Here is a 16,286-nt window from a genome sequence, read left to right on the forward strand (position 1 = left end):
CTTAACCGACTAAGCCACCCAGGCGCCCCCAGCAGTAGATTCTTTAATGCCCCTTACCCATTTAGCCCGTTCCTCCCCCAGCAGCCCTCTGTTTGTTCATATGTAAGAGTCTCTTATGTTTTTGTCCCCCTCCCTGCGTTTATATTATTGTTGCTTCTCTTCCCTCATGTTCATCTGTTTTGCATCTTAAAGTCCTCATATGAGAGAAGTCATATGATATTTGTCTTTCTCTGACTAATTTTGCTTAGCATAATACCCTCTAGTTCCATCCACGTAGTTGCAAATGGCAAGATTTCATTCTTTTTGATTGCTGAGTAATACATATTCTCTCTCTCTCTCTCTCTCTCTCTCTCTCTCTCTGCCTGTCTCTCTGTCTCTCTGTCTCTGTGTGTGTGTGTGTATACACACACACCCCACATCCTTTTTATCCATTCATCCATCGATGGACATTTGGGCTCTTTCCACACTTTGGCTATTGTTGATAGTGTCGCTATAAACATTGGGGTGCATGTGTCCCTTCGAAACAGCTTAACTTTGGGTATATCTTTAATTTAGGTCTTGAACAGACCATTTGAATGTTGATGCCTACAGCCTGCTGTACGCATGTTGTTTGGGTTTTCTTTATAGTGAAGAGATGAGCAAGAAGGGTACTACGAGTTTTCTCTTGGTTCCTTTCCTCTGCTAATTCTCCTGTTTATTAGTTACACTGACAAAAAGGGAAAAAAGAATAAAGGAAAGAGCTGTTAAATAGAAAAGAGGTTGGTTTTATTGTTTTCTGTTCAGGTTTCCAGTATATGTCATCCCTTTGTAGATACAGGCAGATGGAGGCTACAGTATCACCTCTATTATTAATATAAGTTGCTTAGGAATAGAGCCAAATAGTTTCAGAAGAATCCCAGAATTCGGCAGATCCCAGTCCAGATGAAGCCTGACTAGGGCAGAGAGAAACACTTAATTCTGTTACTCTCTAGAGGCAGGCCTAAGCCCAACAGGAAGAAAGCTACAGTGGCATTAAATGTCCCCACTTCATTTTCCCTTAATGTATGAATCAAATATATCATCCCACCTCAGGAGTTAATGGTACTTAATTTCTTTTCACCCAGAAAAAAGTCAAGAAATGGACAGAAGTGCTGTTCACCTAACATCTATCCTATCTATTCAATAAAGATGAAGTACCCATTATCTATAAGACTGAATGTGTAACAGCTACATATCTAAGCAGTTATTCTGTGGGGAACAGCATATAAATGGTGGGCAGCTTATATAGTCTGCCTGCTTTCTCAGTTTGCCCTTACTCTAATTTCAGGTTAGCAGATTAGAAAGCTTCCTTGAGGGGAGCCTGGGTAGCTCAGTTGGTTAAGCAGCTGACTCTTGGTTTTGGCTAAAGTCATGATCTCATGGTTTGTGAAATTGAGCCCCACATCGACCTTTGCACTGACAGTGTGGAGCCTGCTTGGATTCTCTCTCTCTCCCTCTCTGCCTCTGTCCCTCTGTCTGTCTCTGTCTCTATCTCTCTCTCTGTCTTTCTCTTTCTCCCCCTCCCCTGCTGTGTGCACACACATGCAAACGCATGCTCTCAAAAATAAACATTACAAAAATTAAAGAAAGCAAGCTTCCTTTATAGCCCCACTGCCATTTGTAGCCCAAGTATTAACATATATTTGAAACTAGAAAGCAGTGATTGTCTTTTGTTCAATGATATAGTAATCAGAAGCACAAAAAGTACACATTTTTATCCTCTAAGGAATTCAATAAATGCTTTTCAGTTTTTTGGTTTTTTTTTTTTAATTTAAAAAGGGTCTGTAAGGTTTTTATTTTTCTTGCCTTGAATTCTTGGATTTTGTGATCTCTCCACCCCTCAAAAAAGTTTATTACTGAAGTATATAATAAGAATCCGTTGTTGGCACTTCTACCTGGCATAATCAGCAGGGAAATAGCACGTTCTCCCACCCAGATTCCAGCCCAGGTACTGAAAGCCTTTCCACCCCAGGCCACCCCAGCAGCCTACCACAGACAATAGAGATGGAGAGACCAAGCCTAGCCACGGTCCCACTGATGGTTTCCATCCTGAGCCCCAAGAGTCACAAAATTACACCTCCTCGCAGTGGCAATGGCAAAAGCCACCTGGATCCAGGCAGCCTGAAGACTAGGAGACCTCAGGGGCGCCTGGGTGGCTTAGTTGGTTAAGCGTCCGACTTTCGCTTAGGTCATGATCTCACGGTTCGTGGGTTCGAGCCCCGCGTCGGGCTCTGTGCTGACTACCAGCTCAGAGCCTGGAGCCTGTTTCAGAGTCTGTGTCTCCCTCTCTCTCTGACCCTCCCCTGCTCACGCTGTCTCTCTCTCTCTCTCCTAGAAATAAATAAAAACACATTAAAAAAAAAAAAAAAGACTAGGAGACCTCAGCCACCATAAACAACAGAGAGCCCCCCCCCCACCATAATAGAGAGATCCCAGCTACCATCTGCCAACTGACCTGTCCCCTCCCCAGCCCCTCCCCAACCTTTTCCCATAACTTATGACATTATGAGACTCAGGAGGACCAAAGCCACAGCCTTCTCCTTTTGTTCTCTCCCTCCCCTACCAGAGGTTGAAGGAAGGAATACATCCTGGTTCAGAGTCACCAACTCCTTTCCCAAATCAGGCTGACAAGGAACTAGCTCTTATACCTCCTCCTGGTTCTTTTTCTTTCCCACCCCAGTTTATTTTTTGTGTTGCTTCTACCCCCTACTTCTGAAGCCATTTTATGAATTGTCAGGTGGCACTTGAGCCTCCAGTAAAAATAAAAACAAGTTTTCCTGTCAGAAAAGAAAAAAATGGTTGCTTTTAATTGGACCTTAAATGTTAACCATTTTTTTACGTGATGAAGTATCAAGATGTTTGCAATTTACGTTTAAATGGTTCAGGAAAAGAAAAGAAAAGCAAAGAAATGACAAAACAGTTCAATTGGTGAATCTAGATGGAAGAAAGCATATATGATTAAAACTTATTTTATACTAAAATGACAAAAAAATACAGAAGGAATCCCAATTGGGAATGGGATTTCTCAGTGTACACATTATTGTATGTTTTTAAAATATTGAATGTATGGATAGATTTCTTTTTAAAAAACAAAGTTAAGATACATAACTTGAAATGAGTTTATCTATCTATCTGTAAAGTTTATTTATTTGTAAAGTTTATTTATCCATCCTGAGAGAGAGAGCACAACTGAGAGAGGGGCAGAGAGAGAATCCCAAGCAGGCTCTGCACTGTCAGCGTAGAACCCGATGCAGGGCTTGACCTCATGAATCATGGGATCATGACCTAAGCCAAAGTCAGCCACTTAACCACCGGAGCCACCCAGGCACCCCTGTTTTTTTTATTTTTTAAATGTTTATTTTTTTGAGAGCATGCAAGTGCCTTAGTGTGGGAGGGGCAGAGAAGGAGAGCGAGAAATCCCCAAGCAGGCCTTGAATTGTCAGCACAGAGCCTGATGCAGCACTTGAACTCATGAACTGTGAGATCATGACCTGAGGCAAAACCAAGAATCTGGATGCTTAACTGACTGTACCACCCAGGCACCCCTGAAATGAATTTTAAAATGCAAGATTGGTCTGTGTATTATAAATTGATATAGTGGTTGAACTATAATTGTATATTGAGTAAATTACTTTTACCTCTACAATTTAGAGTGTTTGTTAAACGATGACAAGTACCATATTAGTGCTTTCCTTACCTCATTTAGTCCATAAGCCAGATGAGACATTACATATGCCTAAAGCCACGTAGTTAAAATTGGGAGGCGGAATTTGAACACAGGTGAGGAGATACTAAAAAGTTTTTGATTGAAGAATGATAACCACTCAGTTGCTAAATACATGTATTTTTAAACCTCTGTAATGTGTAAGGCATTGTGCTTAATGCTGGAGGGAACACAAAAGCTAACAAGACACGGTATTCACAAATTGCTGGTGGTGTAGTAAGAAGACAGAAACAAATCATAGTGACTAGTATTGCACATTTACTCTGTTCCTGGCCCTGTGCCACATGTCTTATCTGTGTTACTGGTATTTCATTTATGATTCATTCAGCTCTGTAAGGTGGATATTACTAATTTTTTTTTTTTTAACAGATGAAGGAACTTGGGGCTCAGAGAGATCAGTTAATTTGTCCAAGGGTCTCACAGCTAGTATGGGTTAGAGTCCTAATTCAACCTCACATTGGTGATTTAAAACCTGAGACAGTAATCTCTGTACGCTGTAATCCTTTATTTTGTACTTAAAGAGAAAAGTAAGTACAGTGAAGGAAGTAAAATCCTGTGAGAATTGTGTTTTTAATGCTGTAAGAATTTAGAAGAGGGTGAGTTGTATGGATAACATGCCTGTTTTCAGGGTGAGATTTGTGAAAATGTTTGTAAGAATTTAGAAGAGGGTGAGTTGTATGGATAACATGCCTGTTTTCAGGGTGAGATTTGTGAAAATGTTTATAGTCTGATAGGGCAGAGCAGACTCTGATGTTAGGCAGAATTGGATACTGGGGTGACAGATGTGGCAGGAAATAATATGAAAGCATTAGATTGGGTGGGTTTTTTTAATGTTTGTTTATTTTAATTTTTTTTAATGTTTATTTATTTTGAGAGAGAGAGACACAGAGCGTGAGTGGGGGAGGTGCAGAGAGAGAGGGAGACACAGAATGCAAAGCAGGTTCCTGGCTCTGAGCTGTCAGCCTAGAGCATGACCCCGGACTCAAACTCATAAACCATGAGATCATGACCTGAGCTGAAGTCGGACGCTTAACTGACTGAGCCACCCAGGAGCCCCTAATACTTATTTATTTATATTGAGAGATACATAAGAGAGCATTAGTAGGGGAGGGGCAGAGAGAGAGGGAGAGAATCCAAAGCAGTGCAGAGCCTGATGTGGGGCTCAATCCCTCGCACTGGGAGATCTTGACGTGAGCCAAAATCAAGAGCTCAACTGACCAAGACACCCATGCGCCCCTGATTGGGGAGTTTTAAAAAGAATTGCTAGCATATAATAAGAATATAATAATATTTGAGGGATGCAGTTGGCAAGGAAAGATAATGCCAAACTTTCATTTCCGTATGATTGAGAGAATACCATTACTGAAATTAGAAGTAAGGAATGAGGAGCTATTTGATAGGGAGATGTGATTATGAGTTCATTTTGTGGAATTTAGTGCCTATGGGACTAAAATGGAAAAATCCACGTAAAAGTGATCTGTTTTCCAGCCATACTTTTTGACCCTGACTACATATTAGAGTATCTATGGAATTTAAAATCAACACACACACACATTCTGTATCCTCCTCTTCCCGCTCCCCAGGCTTCCCCTGCTAAATCAAAATCTGCAGAGTTGGAGCTCTAGAATCTAGACCTTATTGAGCTACCACAGGAAATGGGCACCTTCCACCTATAGAGAATGACCTATATATATGATATATTTAGCAGGAAAAGAAATAGGTCCTCTGTACTCAGAATATTTCTGGAAGAAATTGGAAACAATTATTGTTTTGGGGGGAAGGAGACTGGGGGACTGGCGTTAGGGCAGAAAGGAGGCAGCTTTATACATTTTTTGTGTGTGTGTTTTTGAATTTTATGTGATGTGCATGTATGATATTACTTGTTTTTTAAAAGAATGTAAAAAGCTGTATAGATGGTTCTGATGTAGTTAAAGACTGGGCTGGTCATTTATCCCTGTCCCCACAGTGGTTTATCATTAATATTAATGATTTCTACTCCATAGATATCATGCTTGTATACATAGTAGCACGGGTCTAGAACTGAGACACTTGTTAGAAAAGCAAAATCTCAGGTCCCATCCCAGACCTACTGAATTAGAATCTGCATAATAAGGTACCCCAGGTTATTCAGAAGGCACTTTGAAGTTTGAGAAACACCATTTTAGGTGGAACACCCAAAGCAGTTTGTTTATGTCTTGACATACGATACTCTTACCTCTCTTCTTTAAATAATAGTGTTTAACGATGCCACACACCTGTTGAGTATCTGCTGTTCATAAATCGTGGGATTGTCTAGAACACTGTAAAAACCAGCGCTCAGATGCTTCATATTTAGTACTGCTCAGAGCAGCATTTTCCAAAGTGTGTACTGAACCAGGAACATATATTTTACATTATACTAATAATATGTGTAAAAGGGTTCTCTGGTCAAATCAGTTTGGGAGACGTTGGGTTAAATAAAAGTGAACAGTTTTCTTTATTGCAGGACTGTTCAGAGATTTGACCAAGGAATCCTTTTTTTTTCTAGGACTATCTCTCAGGTCTTTTGGTCGGTGGAACACACTTTGAGAAATTCCTGGTTTAGAGGAAAGAACACCACTGGCTTTGGAATCCTTGGCAAGTTACCTAATTTCTCTGAATATTAATTTTCCTAACCTTAAACTGGGGATAATAATACTTGCCTTGGTGGTGGTGTGAAGAATAAATGAGAGATATATAGAAACACTTGGCCTGAAACTTGGAGCCTCATAAAAGTGTTCAAGTGGTAGTTGTTAATATTACATAGGCTACTTCTTTTTTCTTGCATTTATGCTTTATAGTTCATTTCCATATTTCTTAGTATCCTTATCAGAAAGTGAGGGAGGAGGAAGTCCAATAATTAATTTTGATAAAGTATTAGTAGTTTTATTAAGAGGTTTGGTGTTTAGAATAAAATTACAAGTAATGTGGGAATCATTAGCAAAATTAATTTATCTTGCTATCTGCTCTGTTAGATGAGTATTGAGATCAGAATACACTTCTGAAGTTATACCAACTGAGTGTTTATTCACTAAAAAATCAACAACAAAATATATCAAACTATCATCTTAACCTTGACATGTTATGAGGTATGTTATCAAACTTTTATTTTTCCTTTCTTCCTAGTCAATAAATTGATTGCACAAGAAGGACCTTCCTTTCTGCAGATGCGAATAAAACATTTATTGAAATCTAACTGCATCCCTCAGGCCACTGCTTTATCAAAACTGTGTGCAGAATCTAAAGAAATTTCAAATGTGTCATCTTTCCAGCAAGCCTATATCACATGCTTATGTTCCATTCTCCCGAATGAAGATGCTATTAAGGAGGTGAGTAAAGCAAGTAAGTGCTGTTGTCACGCACACTTACTATGAATTGATTTTGAGAAACGTTGCATGGCAGGATGAAAACCATGAATCATTTTTTTCTGGCTACTTAAAAGTGCCATATTAGTTGTATATAGCTGTTCAACAGATTGAATATAAAGTTATGTCTTGTAGGTGGATTTGAAAATAGATAATTAAAGAATATGCAGATGGGTATTTATGTGTTTGGGCAATAGTTTGCTTTGAAATTTTCAAATATGAAAGATTTTTTTCTTTTAAGTAATGATTTCTATGTGTTTGGGAAATACAGAAATTATTAATTTCATTAATAATTAATAACATCAAGGGATAAACTAAAGTAAGGATGGCACTTAGCTTTAGTTTAAGGTACTTCCATCATATAACTGTAAGCAGAGAAGTGTGGTACTTTAGAACCCATGGATACATTTTGAACTATAATTAAATGCACAAGCTGGGTACCATGGAAAATAATAAGTTAATTGAATCTTTTTTAAAAATTATTTTATCGATCACATTGCATTTTTGTAACCTGAACCTTTTTCTTTAAAATACTGGAATTCACTTTTTCTAATAGTTTTTGATAAATTACACAGAGAAAGATGAGGAATTTCTAGCTGTATTCTATCATCTACCTATAATTCTCTTAGATCTGGTATATGGATTCTCATTTTACTTCTCTGCTAAACCTTTCTTATTAAAGGTAATAATCCCAAGGATCTGATTTTATGCTATACAAATTCTTAACTTTAATGACAATTTCAACTTAACAGTTTTATTTATAATATCCTATTCCAAATGCAATTCTCTTTTTCCAGCTCACTCACTCCAGGACCAAAAGTCTATTGATCTTACTCGCTTTCTTTATCCTCATGTACTCCTTTCCCCTTAACCTCTGCTTTTCCATTAGTCAGTCAATAGTAATCACTCCTTCAGTTTCTCTACTCATGTCTCCCTTAATTGTACTTATTTGACTAACTAACATCCTGATTATCCCAGAATCTTTACCTGCTCTGTATCTTTACCTGTACCAGGGGGTTCAAACTGGGGTGGAGAAGACCAGCCTACGGACTTTACTAGTAATCAGTCACACTGTATTTTTTTAGGCTATTTGCTCTCCCACTTTCATAAAGTACTATTTCATACTGTGTCCTTTCTCTTCCAACTAATACTATAATGCCCTCTGCCCTATCACACTTTCCATTGATGAACTTTCTCCCTATTTCTCTGAGGAAATTGAGGCGGTTGGAAGGGGGTTTCTGTAAGCTGCTTCCAGGATGTCTGTTCACCTACCTGTATGTACACATGCACACCTTCTCTTCCATTAGTAAAGATAACTGCATCTGTTCTCCTGCCGAAGGCCAGCCCACCCGACTTCACTGTCACATCCCATCTGCTGTCGCCCCCTCAAGGATAATGCTACAGGGCTTTTCTCTACTGCAACCATCCTGTCAGCATTTATGCTGTTACTTTTTCCATCTTTAAAAAAAAAAATCTTTAGATTCCACTCCCCAGTCCAGTGACCACTCCATTTTTCTCCTGGTCTTTCAGCATAATTTCTTGAACGAATTCCATGAATTTACTTTTCTAACATTGTTCTCCTCAAACATGTTATAACGTGGCATTCACCCTGCCAGTCTATCACATCACTAAATCCAATGATGATTTCTCAGCTTTCATCTTACTCAATCTGACTTCTTAACTTTGTATTTTAAACATTTTTTAAGCTTATTTATTTATTTATTTTGAGAGAGAGCACAAGCGGGGGTGGGGGGTGCGGGGGCAGAGAGAGAAAATCTCAAGCAGGCTCCAAGCTGCCAGCGCAGAGCCTGACGTGGGGCTCAGTCTCCCGAACCATAAGATCCTGACCTGAGCCAAAGTCAGGAGTCAGCTGCTTAACTGACTCTTGGCGCTTGGATTCTAGGGTATTCCACTCTCATGGTTTTCTATGCACCTAACTGATTAGTCTTTTTAAGTTCTGATCTGTTCTTCCTCCTCATCTCTCTGTTGAGTAAATGTTGCAGTACCCTAGGGCTCTGTCTTTGTGTGTCCTCTCGTTTCTACCTACACACATTCCCTTGGTGATTTCTTTCAGACTCCTGTTTTTAAATGCCAACTGTTGTCTGAATCTCAGCTGTTTTATCTCCAGCCCGGTCCTCTCCTCTGAACTCCAGACTCATATATCCAACTACCTAATCACTATCTCTTCTGGTATGGCTAATAGCATCTCAGACTTTTAATGTCCATAACTAGCCTCCTGATCTTCCTGATATTAGGGCTTTGTTTGTTTTTATGCGCTTTCTTCCAAATGAAGTCAGTTGCTGTCCAGTCGCAGTGTTGCAGGTGGAGGGGGGAAGGTAGTGAATAACCAGCTATCTTTTTTTTTTTAGTCCTTACTGTATGTTAAGCACTATGCTGAATGCCTTATACATATTTTGTCACATTTAATTCTCACGACTCTTAGCTCCATTTTATTGGTGAGGAAAATGGGGATCAGATCAAGTAATATGTTCATGCTTACAGAGCTTAAAGTGGTTAAGCTGAGATTCAAACCTGAGTTTGGTATACTACTACTAATATTAAAAATACAGGCTAATATATATCATCCTAGGTGATAAATACCTAAGGGTTTATGTACCAAATGCTGTGTTAGGCCTTGTGTTACAAAAATTAATCCAGAAGCCTCTGAACTCGCCTACTTGCTTTCACTCCTGCCCTCTACATTTTATTCTTACCAGAAATAACCAGAATAATCTCTTTAAAATGTAAAGTGGGCCCTTGTCACTCCCAGATCAACAGCTTTCCGTCTTCTTCAGAATAAATCCAGTCTTCAGAATAAATCCAGAAGTCTTTATTCTGTGTGTCATAGCTCCTGGCGACTTCTCTAAGCATCTCTGACAGTATCTTGTACCACTTAACACTCACTGCTCTGTAGCCACCTTGTCTTTGCTCTTGTTTAAACAAACCAAACACATTCCTGCCTTAGAGCTTTGTAGTTGCCATTTCTTTTGTCTAGAATGCCCTTCCCCACAAGATAGTTGGGATGGCTCGTTCACATCTCACTTCAGTATTGCCTTGTCAGAGACCTTCCTCACTGTCCCTTCTAAAATAGTTTCCTCTCGGGGTCCCTGGGTGGCTCCATGGGTTTAAGCATCTGGTTCTTGATTTTGGCTCAGGTCATGATCTCACAGTCGTGAGCTCACATCCTGGGTTCTGCTCCATGCTGCTGTGGATCCTGCTTGGGATTCTCTCTCCCTCTCCCTCTGCTCCTTGCCTGCTTGTGTGCATGCGTGCTCTCTCAAGTAAATAAAAGAAAAAAAAAATAGTATCCTATCCCCCTACTCTGTCCTTTTTTCCTTCAATACCTGTTATCATTATTATAAATATATAGAAGTCCATCTAAAATGGCCTCTGTCACTCTCTGTCCCCTTATTTACCTGTTTCTTCTTTATGTTTATATTACTGCTTCTGCTAGACATCATATTTGCTTCTTTTCTGTTTCCTCCCACTAGGTTGAAAACTTTGTAAGGATGGAGACATTGGTTTGTTCACTACGATATCCCTACATTCTAGAAGAATATTTAGCAGGGAAATAGGCATTCATTCATAAGAGACTAATTATAAGTCCATATGCTAATTTTTTTATTTGCCGTATTGGGAAGGGTAAGGAGATAGGAGACCACTTATATCCAGTAACAGTTGTAATATTTTGTTTGGGATACGTAATCAGAGTTAAGTTGTAGTAATGGTTATATTCAGCACCACACATACCCAGAAAATTTCAGAAGAAGCAAAAATGCTAGATCATGGACTTGATTCCTCTTCATTCTATAACAGTAACAACTTTTCCTTTAATGTCTCAGCCTTTGTTTATTTAAAACTTATTTTGTTTGTAGCATTGTGTGAGGTATTGGCAAAAACAGAAGAGTATATGGCCTAGTTTGGTTGCCAGCAACAGATATAGGAAGATAAGTACTAAGCTGTATGATACTGCCCCTAAATTCAGTAGAAGTGTGGAGAATCTTTGTAGACTGGCATATAAGCCTTTGTAGAAATTGATCCTTGATTCAGACCTTGAAATAATGGTAGGGTTCAGATGGGTAGAAAGAATGGTTTGGGGAATAACTGGTAGTAAAGACAGAGAAATGAATGTGTATGTTGCTAAGGCCCACTAGAGAACACCTTGCCATGGCAGAGTGGATGTTGAAGTCTTGTGAGAAATAAGACCTGTTGGGTGGGGAGAAGGGGAAGGCTTTGGAAACTCTAGTGAATTAGAACTTACTTGATGCAGTAGAAATTAGGAAGGTTTTGAAGGTAGGGATTGGAATGACAATATCAATATCAGTATTTTAGGAAGCTTAGAAAGAAGATATATTAGGTTTAGAAGAGATTGGAGTTAGCAAGAGGACTTAATGTCAAGAGACTTTATAAGGACTGGGAGACTGGAAGAATGACAGTATTCTACTAAATGACCAGAATGGCAAAGAAGATATGGGTAACAGGGAGGGCTTGGGAGAATAATCAGCTTTATTTTGTCCATGACTTCCCTGGTTTATTAATAACAAGACAACAAAACAGGATTTCTTCTTGAATGAAGTAATATAATTAATTCCTTTCAACGAATTTGTTGAGTTTGTAAGGAACAAAGTTAGAGGACATGTGATTTGATTCTCTACAACAGAGGTTGGCAAACTATGGCCTGTGGGCCAGACCCACCCAACTGCCTGTTTTTGTAAATAAAGTTTTACTGGAACACAGTCATGCCCATTCATTTATTGTTTATGGCTGTTTTTACTCTACAGTGGTAGAATTGAATAGCTGTAACAGAGACTCTCTGGCCCACGAAGCTGAAAATATTTATCTGGCACTTTATAAAAAATGTTTGCTAGTCCTTGCTCTACAAGAATCAGATTTTCCAGTGTATAGCACACATTGACTATCATTTAGTCTACTCCTGCATGTTTTACCAATGATGAAACTAGCCAAGATGATAATGTTTCCAAGGCCCTACCTGCATTAAGCTAATTAGAGAGTCCAAGCCCAGGCTAGAACACAGATCTCCCTGCTTCCTGGCCAGCCTTTTTTCCACTGTACAACTTATTTCCAGTTGGTAAACATAACGAGCCATGTTATAATAGGAAACATCTTAATGGTATATCATTCTATTCATATTTATACACTTAGTTATAGGTGTGACCTAAACCAGTTTTATAATGATTGAGATTAATTACTTAAATATATCAATGCAAAAACATTTAGCACACATTATAACATTTTAAAAGGAATACTGGTACCATCATGATTAGTCTCTTAACCAATAATGCTTTCTTTTGCAACTGACAATAGAATTAAAGAGAATCTTTAAAATTTGCTTTGAAAAAGTACTGATGAATCACTAGATGTCCATTAATTGGAGTTTAAAATCAACATGTGTTCTAAAGTTGCAGAATTCTATATACATTTGCCATCTACTTCAACTGAGTTCAGAAGAGCCAAATTAACTTGAGCAACAGCTGGGAATAAAAGTACTTGTATGTTAGCTCCTGTGGGTATCACCATAATGGATGTGTGTAATAGGAAACCTCTGCTGGGGAAGATTTAGCCAGACACATACAATTAAGATTAGTTGAGGGGATCACCTTGAGAGCCAAGATTCAGAAGCCCAAACCCAGAACCTCAATGGAATCCTCAAGTTCCAGTTTCATTTAGAATCAAATGATGTTACTATTAGTTCTACATACAAAAAATTTTTAATGAAAGTTACAGACTTGGTCATGACCTAGTGACCCAAGTGGATGTTTCCTATATTTTTTTCAGTAGTCAAGGGGGGAAATCTTTGCAAAGATCAGGTTTTCCACGTATAACATGAAGGATAATGAGATTTTAACATGACGTGCTTCTATTATTATGAAGAGCCAAGGAATCTGTCAGTAGAACTCTTGGCACAGTTAAGGCAGGAGTCCATTTCCGTTTTTATCCAGGAATGAACTGTTTCTTCAGTGCCTAATGTTAATAGACACAACAGGAGAGGCTTCTTTCTTTTCTTGATGTGGAAAGGAAAAGACAAACAGTACCTAATTTACTCACTAGTCTAGCACTGTTGGGAATTGACATAATCACTAGGTATAGATGATAAACACAGCAAATAAACATTTAAACAGGATCCATTGGGGATTCAGTTTGGGAGTAGAAGAAAAAGTAAACAGGAGCATAGAAATTTCAGGTGGAGCTTAAATAAGAATCCAGATTAAGATCCTGAACAAGGAATAATAACAAAGTATATAATTACATTTAAAATTAAAATTTAATGGGACGCCTGGGTGGCTTAGTCGGTTAAGCGTCCGACTTTCGCTTAGGTCAAGATCTCGCGGTTCGCGGGTTCGAGCCCTGCGTCGGGCTCTGTGCTGACTGCCAGCTCGGAGCCTGGAGCCTGTTTCAGTCTGTGACTCCCTCTCTCTCTGACCCTCCCCTGCTCATGCTGTCTCTCTCTCTCCTAGAAATAAATAAAAAATAAATTTAAAAAATTTTTAAAAAATAAATAAAATTAAATTAAAATGTAAATAATTTTACTTTATTGTATGGAGAATGAAATGTACTCTTAAAAATACATTAAAAGGGTGCCTGGGTGGCTCAGTTGATTAAGCTTCCAACTCTTGATCTCCCCTCAGGTCATAGTCTCATGATTCGTGAGATTCAGCCCCATGTCAAGCTCTGTGCTGACAGCGTGGAATCTGCTTGGGATTCTCTCTCCCCCCCTCTCTCTGTTCCTCCCCTGCTTTTGCTCATTCTCTCTCTCCTGCTCTTGCTTGTTCTTAAAATAAATAAATAAATACATTAAAGGTAGAAAGGGTATATGGGAAAGTTGAGGATTTGCTTATTTAAGTATTTTATCTCCTAAGGCAGGGTTCTTTCAAATAGCTTTGAAGAGACATCTTCACAGGACAGTTTGCATCTGGATCTTAAATCTAGTCTCGCTTTCCTGGGTTATGTGTGGGTGTTTTGGTTGATGTAAGATTATACTAGGGAGTCATGGAGAGTTAGATGTGTAATTTTCAAGAACTTAGTAGGACATTTCAGGCTTACGTACACATGGCCATAGGGTTTAATTAGAAGCATCAATGACCATTAGTTTCTTTAAGAAACATGCAAGTAACCACTGGTTAACGTAGTGCTGGTCTGTGATATTACTGTAGTTGAAAAGAAGTCTGATTTTTAGAACCATGGCGTTTTTTCCAGGTTATATCTATGAACCTAATAGGGATGATTCTCCCAGAGGTAGACCCAGGGTTATATGAAATGTAGGTTTGCTAACTATAACTCCTACTTTTCTCCTGTTTGAGGATACAAGTGAGAAGAATCTTAATATCTGGATAACCTGGAATCCATTTTGATTCTCTTTTGAAAAACATCAGCTTCAGCTTAAAAAGTCTATTATGAGGAACAAATTATTTGCATTATGACTCAGAACTGATCAGGGTGGGGGAAGGAACAGATCAGGAAAATACTAAGTTCAAAACCAGTAATCAAGAGAAAGATAAATGATAAAATATTCCAGTAATGGCACAGGCCAGAATACTAGTTTACGTTGGTAGCCTAATCGTGAAAATAAGGCAGATATGCTGTCTCTACTCCCCTTCTCTTAGGCCAGTCGGCTACCTGTTAGAGCAGGGATATTTAATTGGCTGATTTTTATGAAAGTCTTCTAATTACATTTGTTCCTATCCCTACAGTTCATTTTCGGCAATACCCAAGATGACCTTTTTTTCTTTTCTTCTTAAAACAAAAGTATATATTTTGTTTAAGTTTGTTTATTTTTGAGAGAGAGAGAGCGTGTGCGGGTTCATGTATGAGCGAGGGAGGGGCAGAGAGAGAGGAAGACAGGCTCTGAAGCAGGCTTCTCACTGTCAGCACAGAGCCCCATTTGGGGCTCGAACTCACAAACTTAAATCGTGACCTCAGCCCACGTCGGACACTTAACTGACTGAGCCACCCAAGCACCCCTTGAAATAATTTTAGATTCACATATTATTGTAAGAAATAACATAGACATACTTTCCAGTCATTTAACGTATATTCATTGGAGGACTCTGTTAGGCAGTAGGGATACAAGGATGAACAAGACACAAGGGAGAGAAACAGCAAACCGTATTCATACACTGTGAGACTGAGGGGAGAGTTAGGGTTAGAAATTAGCAGTTCCAAGTCATCAGCATTTGAAACCAGAGAGCGAATAAGATTAACTTTTTTTTAAATGTTTTATTTATTTCTGAGAGAGAGAGAGAGACAGCGTGAGCAGGGGACGGTCAGAGAGAGAGGGAGTCACAGAATCTGAAGACAGGTTCCAGGTTCTGAGCTAGCTGTCAGCACAGAGCCTGGCACGCGGCTTGAACCCACAAACCGTGAGATCATGACCTGAACCGAAGTTGGACACTTAACCGACTGAGCCACCCAGGTGCCCTAAGATTAACTTTTTCAAAGCCCTGGAAATTAACTAAAGGCTTGCTACAATCCAAAGAAGTATTGCTCAGGGAAAACAGATGAGCCTCCCTAAGAACAGTGGACTTGGTGCCATTTTAACTTGCCCTACTTTCTGTCTCTTCCCCAGCTTCACAGTAACCTTGAAAACAAACAGCCTTGAAACTACAGTAGTAGCCTATGAAAACCAGCAGCCTAGCAGCCAGCAGAGGAAGCAGAATAGGTTTGGGAACTCCGCAAAAGCTCATCCCTAGCAGATTGTTACTATTTGATCTTTGTGGCAACTTCTGCAAAGTTCCATTCTCAAGACCTGTCTTTATTTGACTCTGAGCTCATGATGATAAAAGCTGTGTCCCCAGTATATTTGTCAGAAACAATCAGTGATAATTGTTTAATGTGACAGTGGTCCGAGGAGGCATTACCAGTCAGGCTAGCAAGAGACTGGCCAAAAAGATTAAAAAAAGAAAAACTGGGATATGGGATGTCCTACAGAACTTTGAATACTTCTGTATTCCTAGGATTCTGGAAGGTAACAGGCTGTGTGTCTGGTGAGGAATGACCTAAGATGGCCCTAGTCCCTCATCTCTTGTATGCCTTGAGGCTCTGCACACATAGGAAGTGAAAGTCAAGAGTTTTAAACTGCCTACCAAAATACTGAAAGTATGCCCCATACACAAAGCTGCTTGGCAAAAGCAGAGACTCATTCA

At 39.1% G+C, this 16,286-nt stretch overlaps 1 protein-coding gene across 1 annotated transcript in view; it reads left to right on the top strand.

Moving 5' to 3' along the window:
• The window catches only part of RLF (RLF zinc finger), an 87,375-nt gene that overhangs the window by 40,481 nt on the left and 30,608 nt on the right, over positions 1-16,286 (top strand). Inside the window, exon 5 of the mRNA XM_039255956.1 lies at positions 6,887-7,089. Within this exon, the coding sequence (XP_039111887.1) occupies positions 6,887-7,089 (203 nt within the window). The remainder of the gene's footprint in view (positions 1-6,886; positions 7,090-16,286) is intronic.

Source organism: Hyaena hyaena, unplaced genomic scaffold, assembly GCF_003009895.1.
Source record: "Hyaena hyaena isolate Hyena2069 unplaced genomic scaffold, ASM300989v1 scaffold_551, whole genome shotgun sequence".
Lineage (NCBI taxonomy): Eukaryota > Metazoa > Chordata > Mammalia > Carnivora > Hyaenidae > Hyaena > Hyaena hyaena.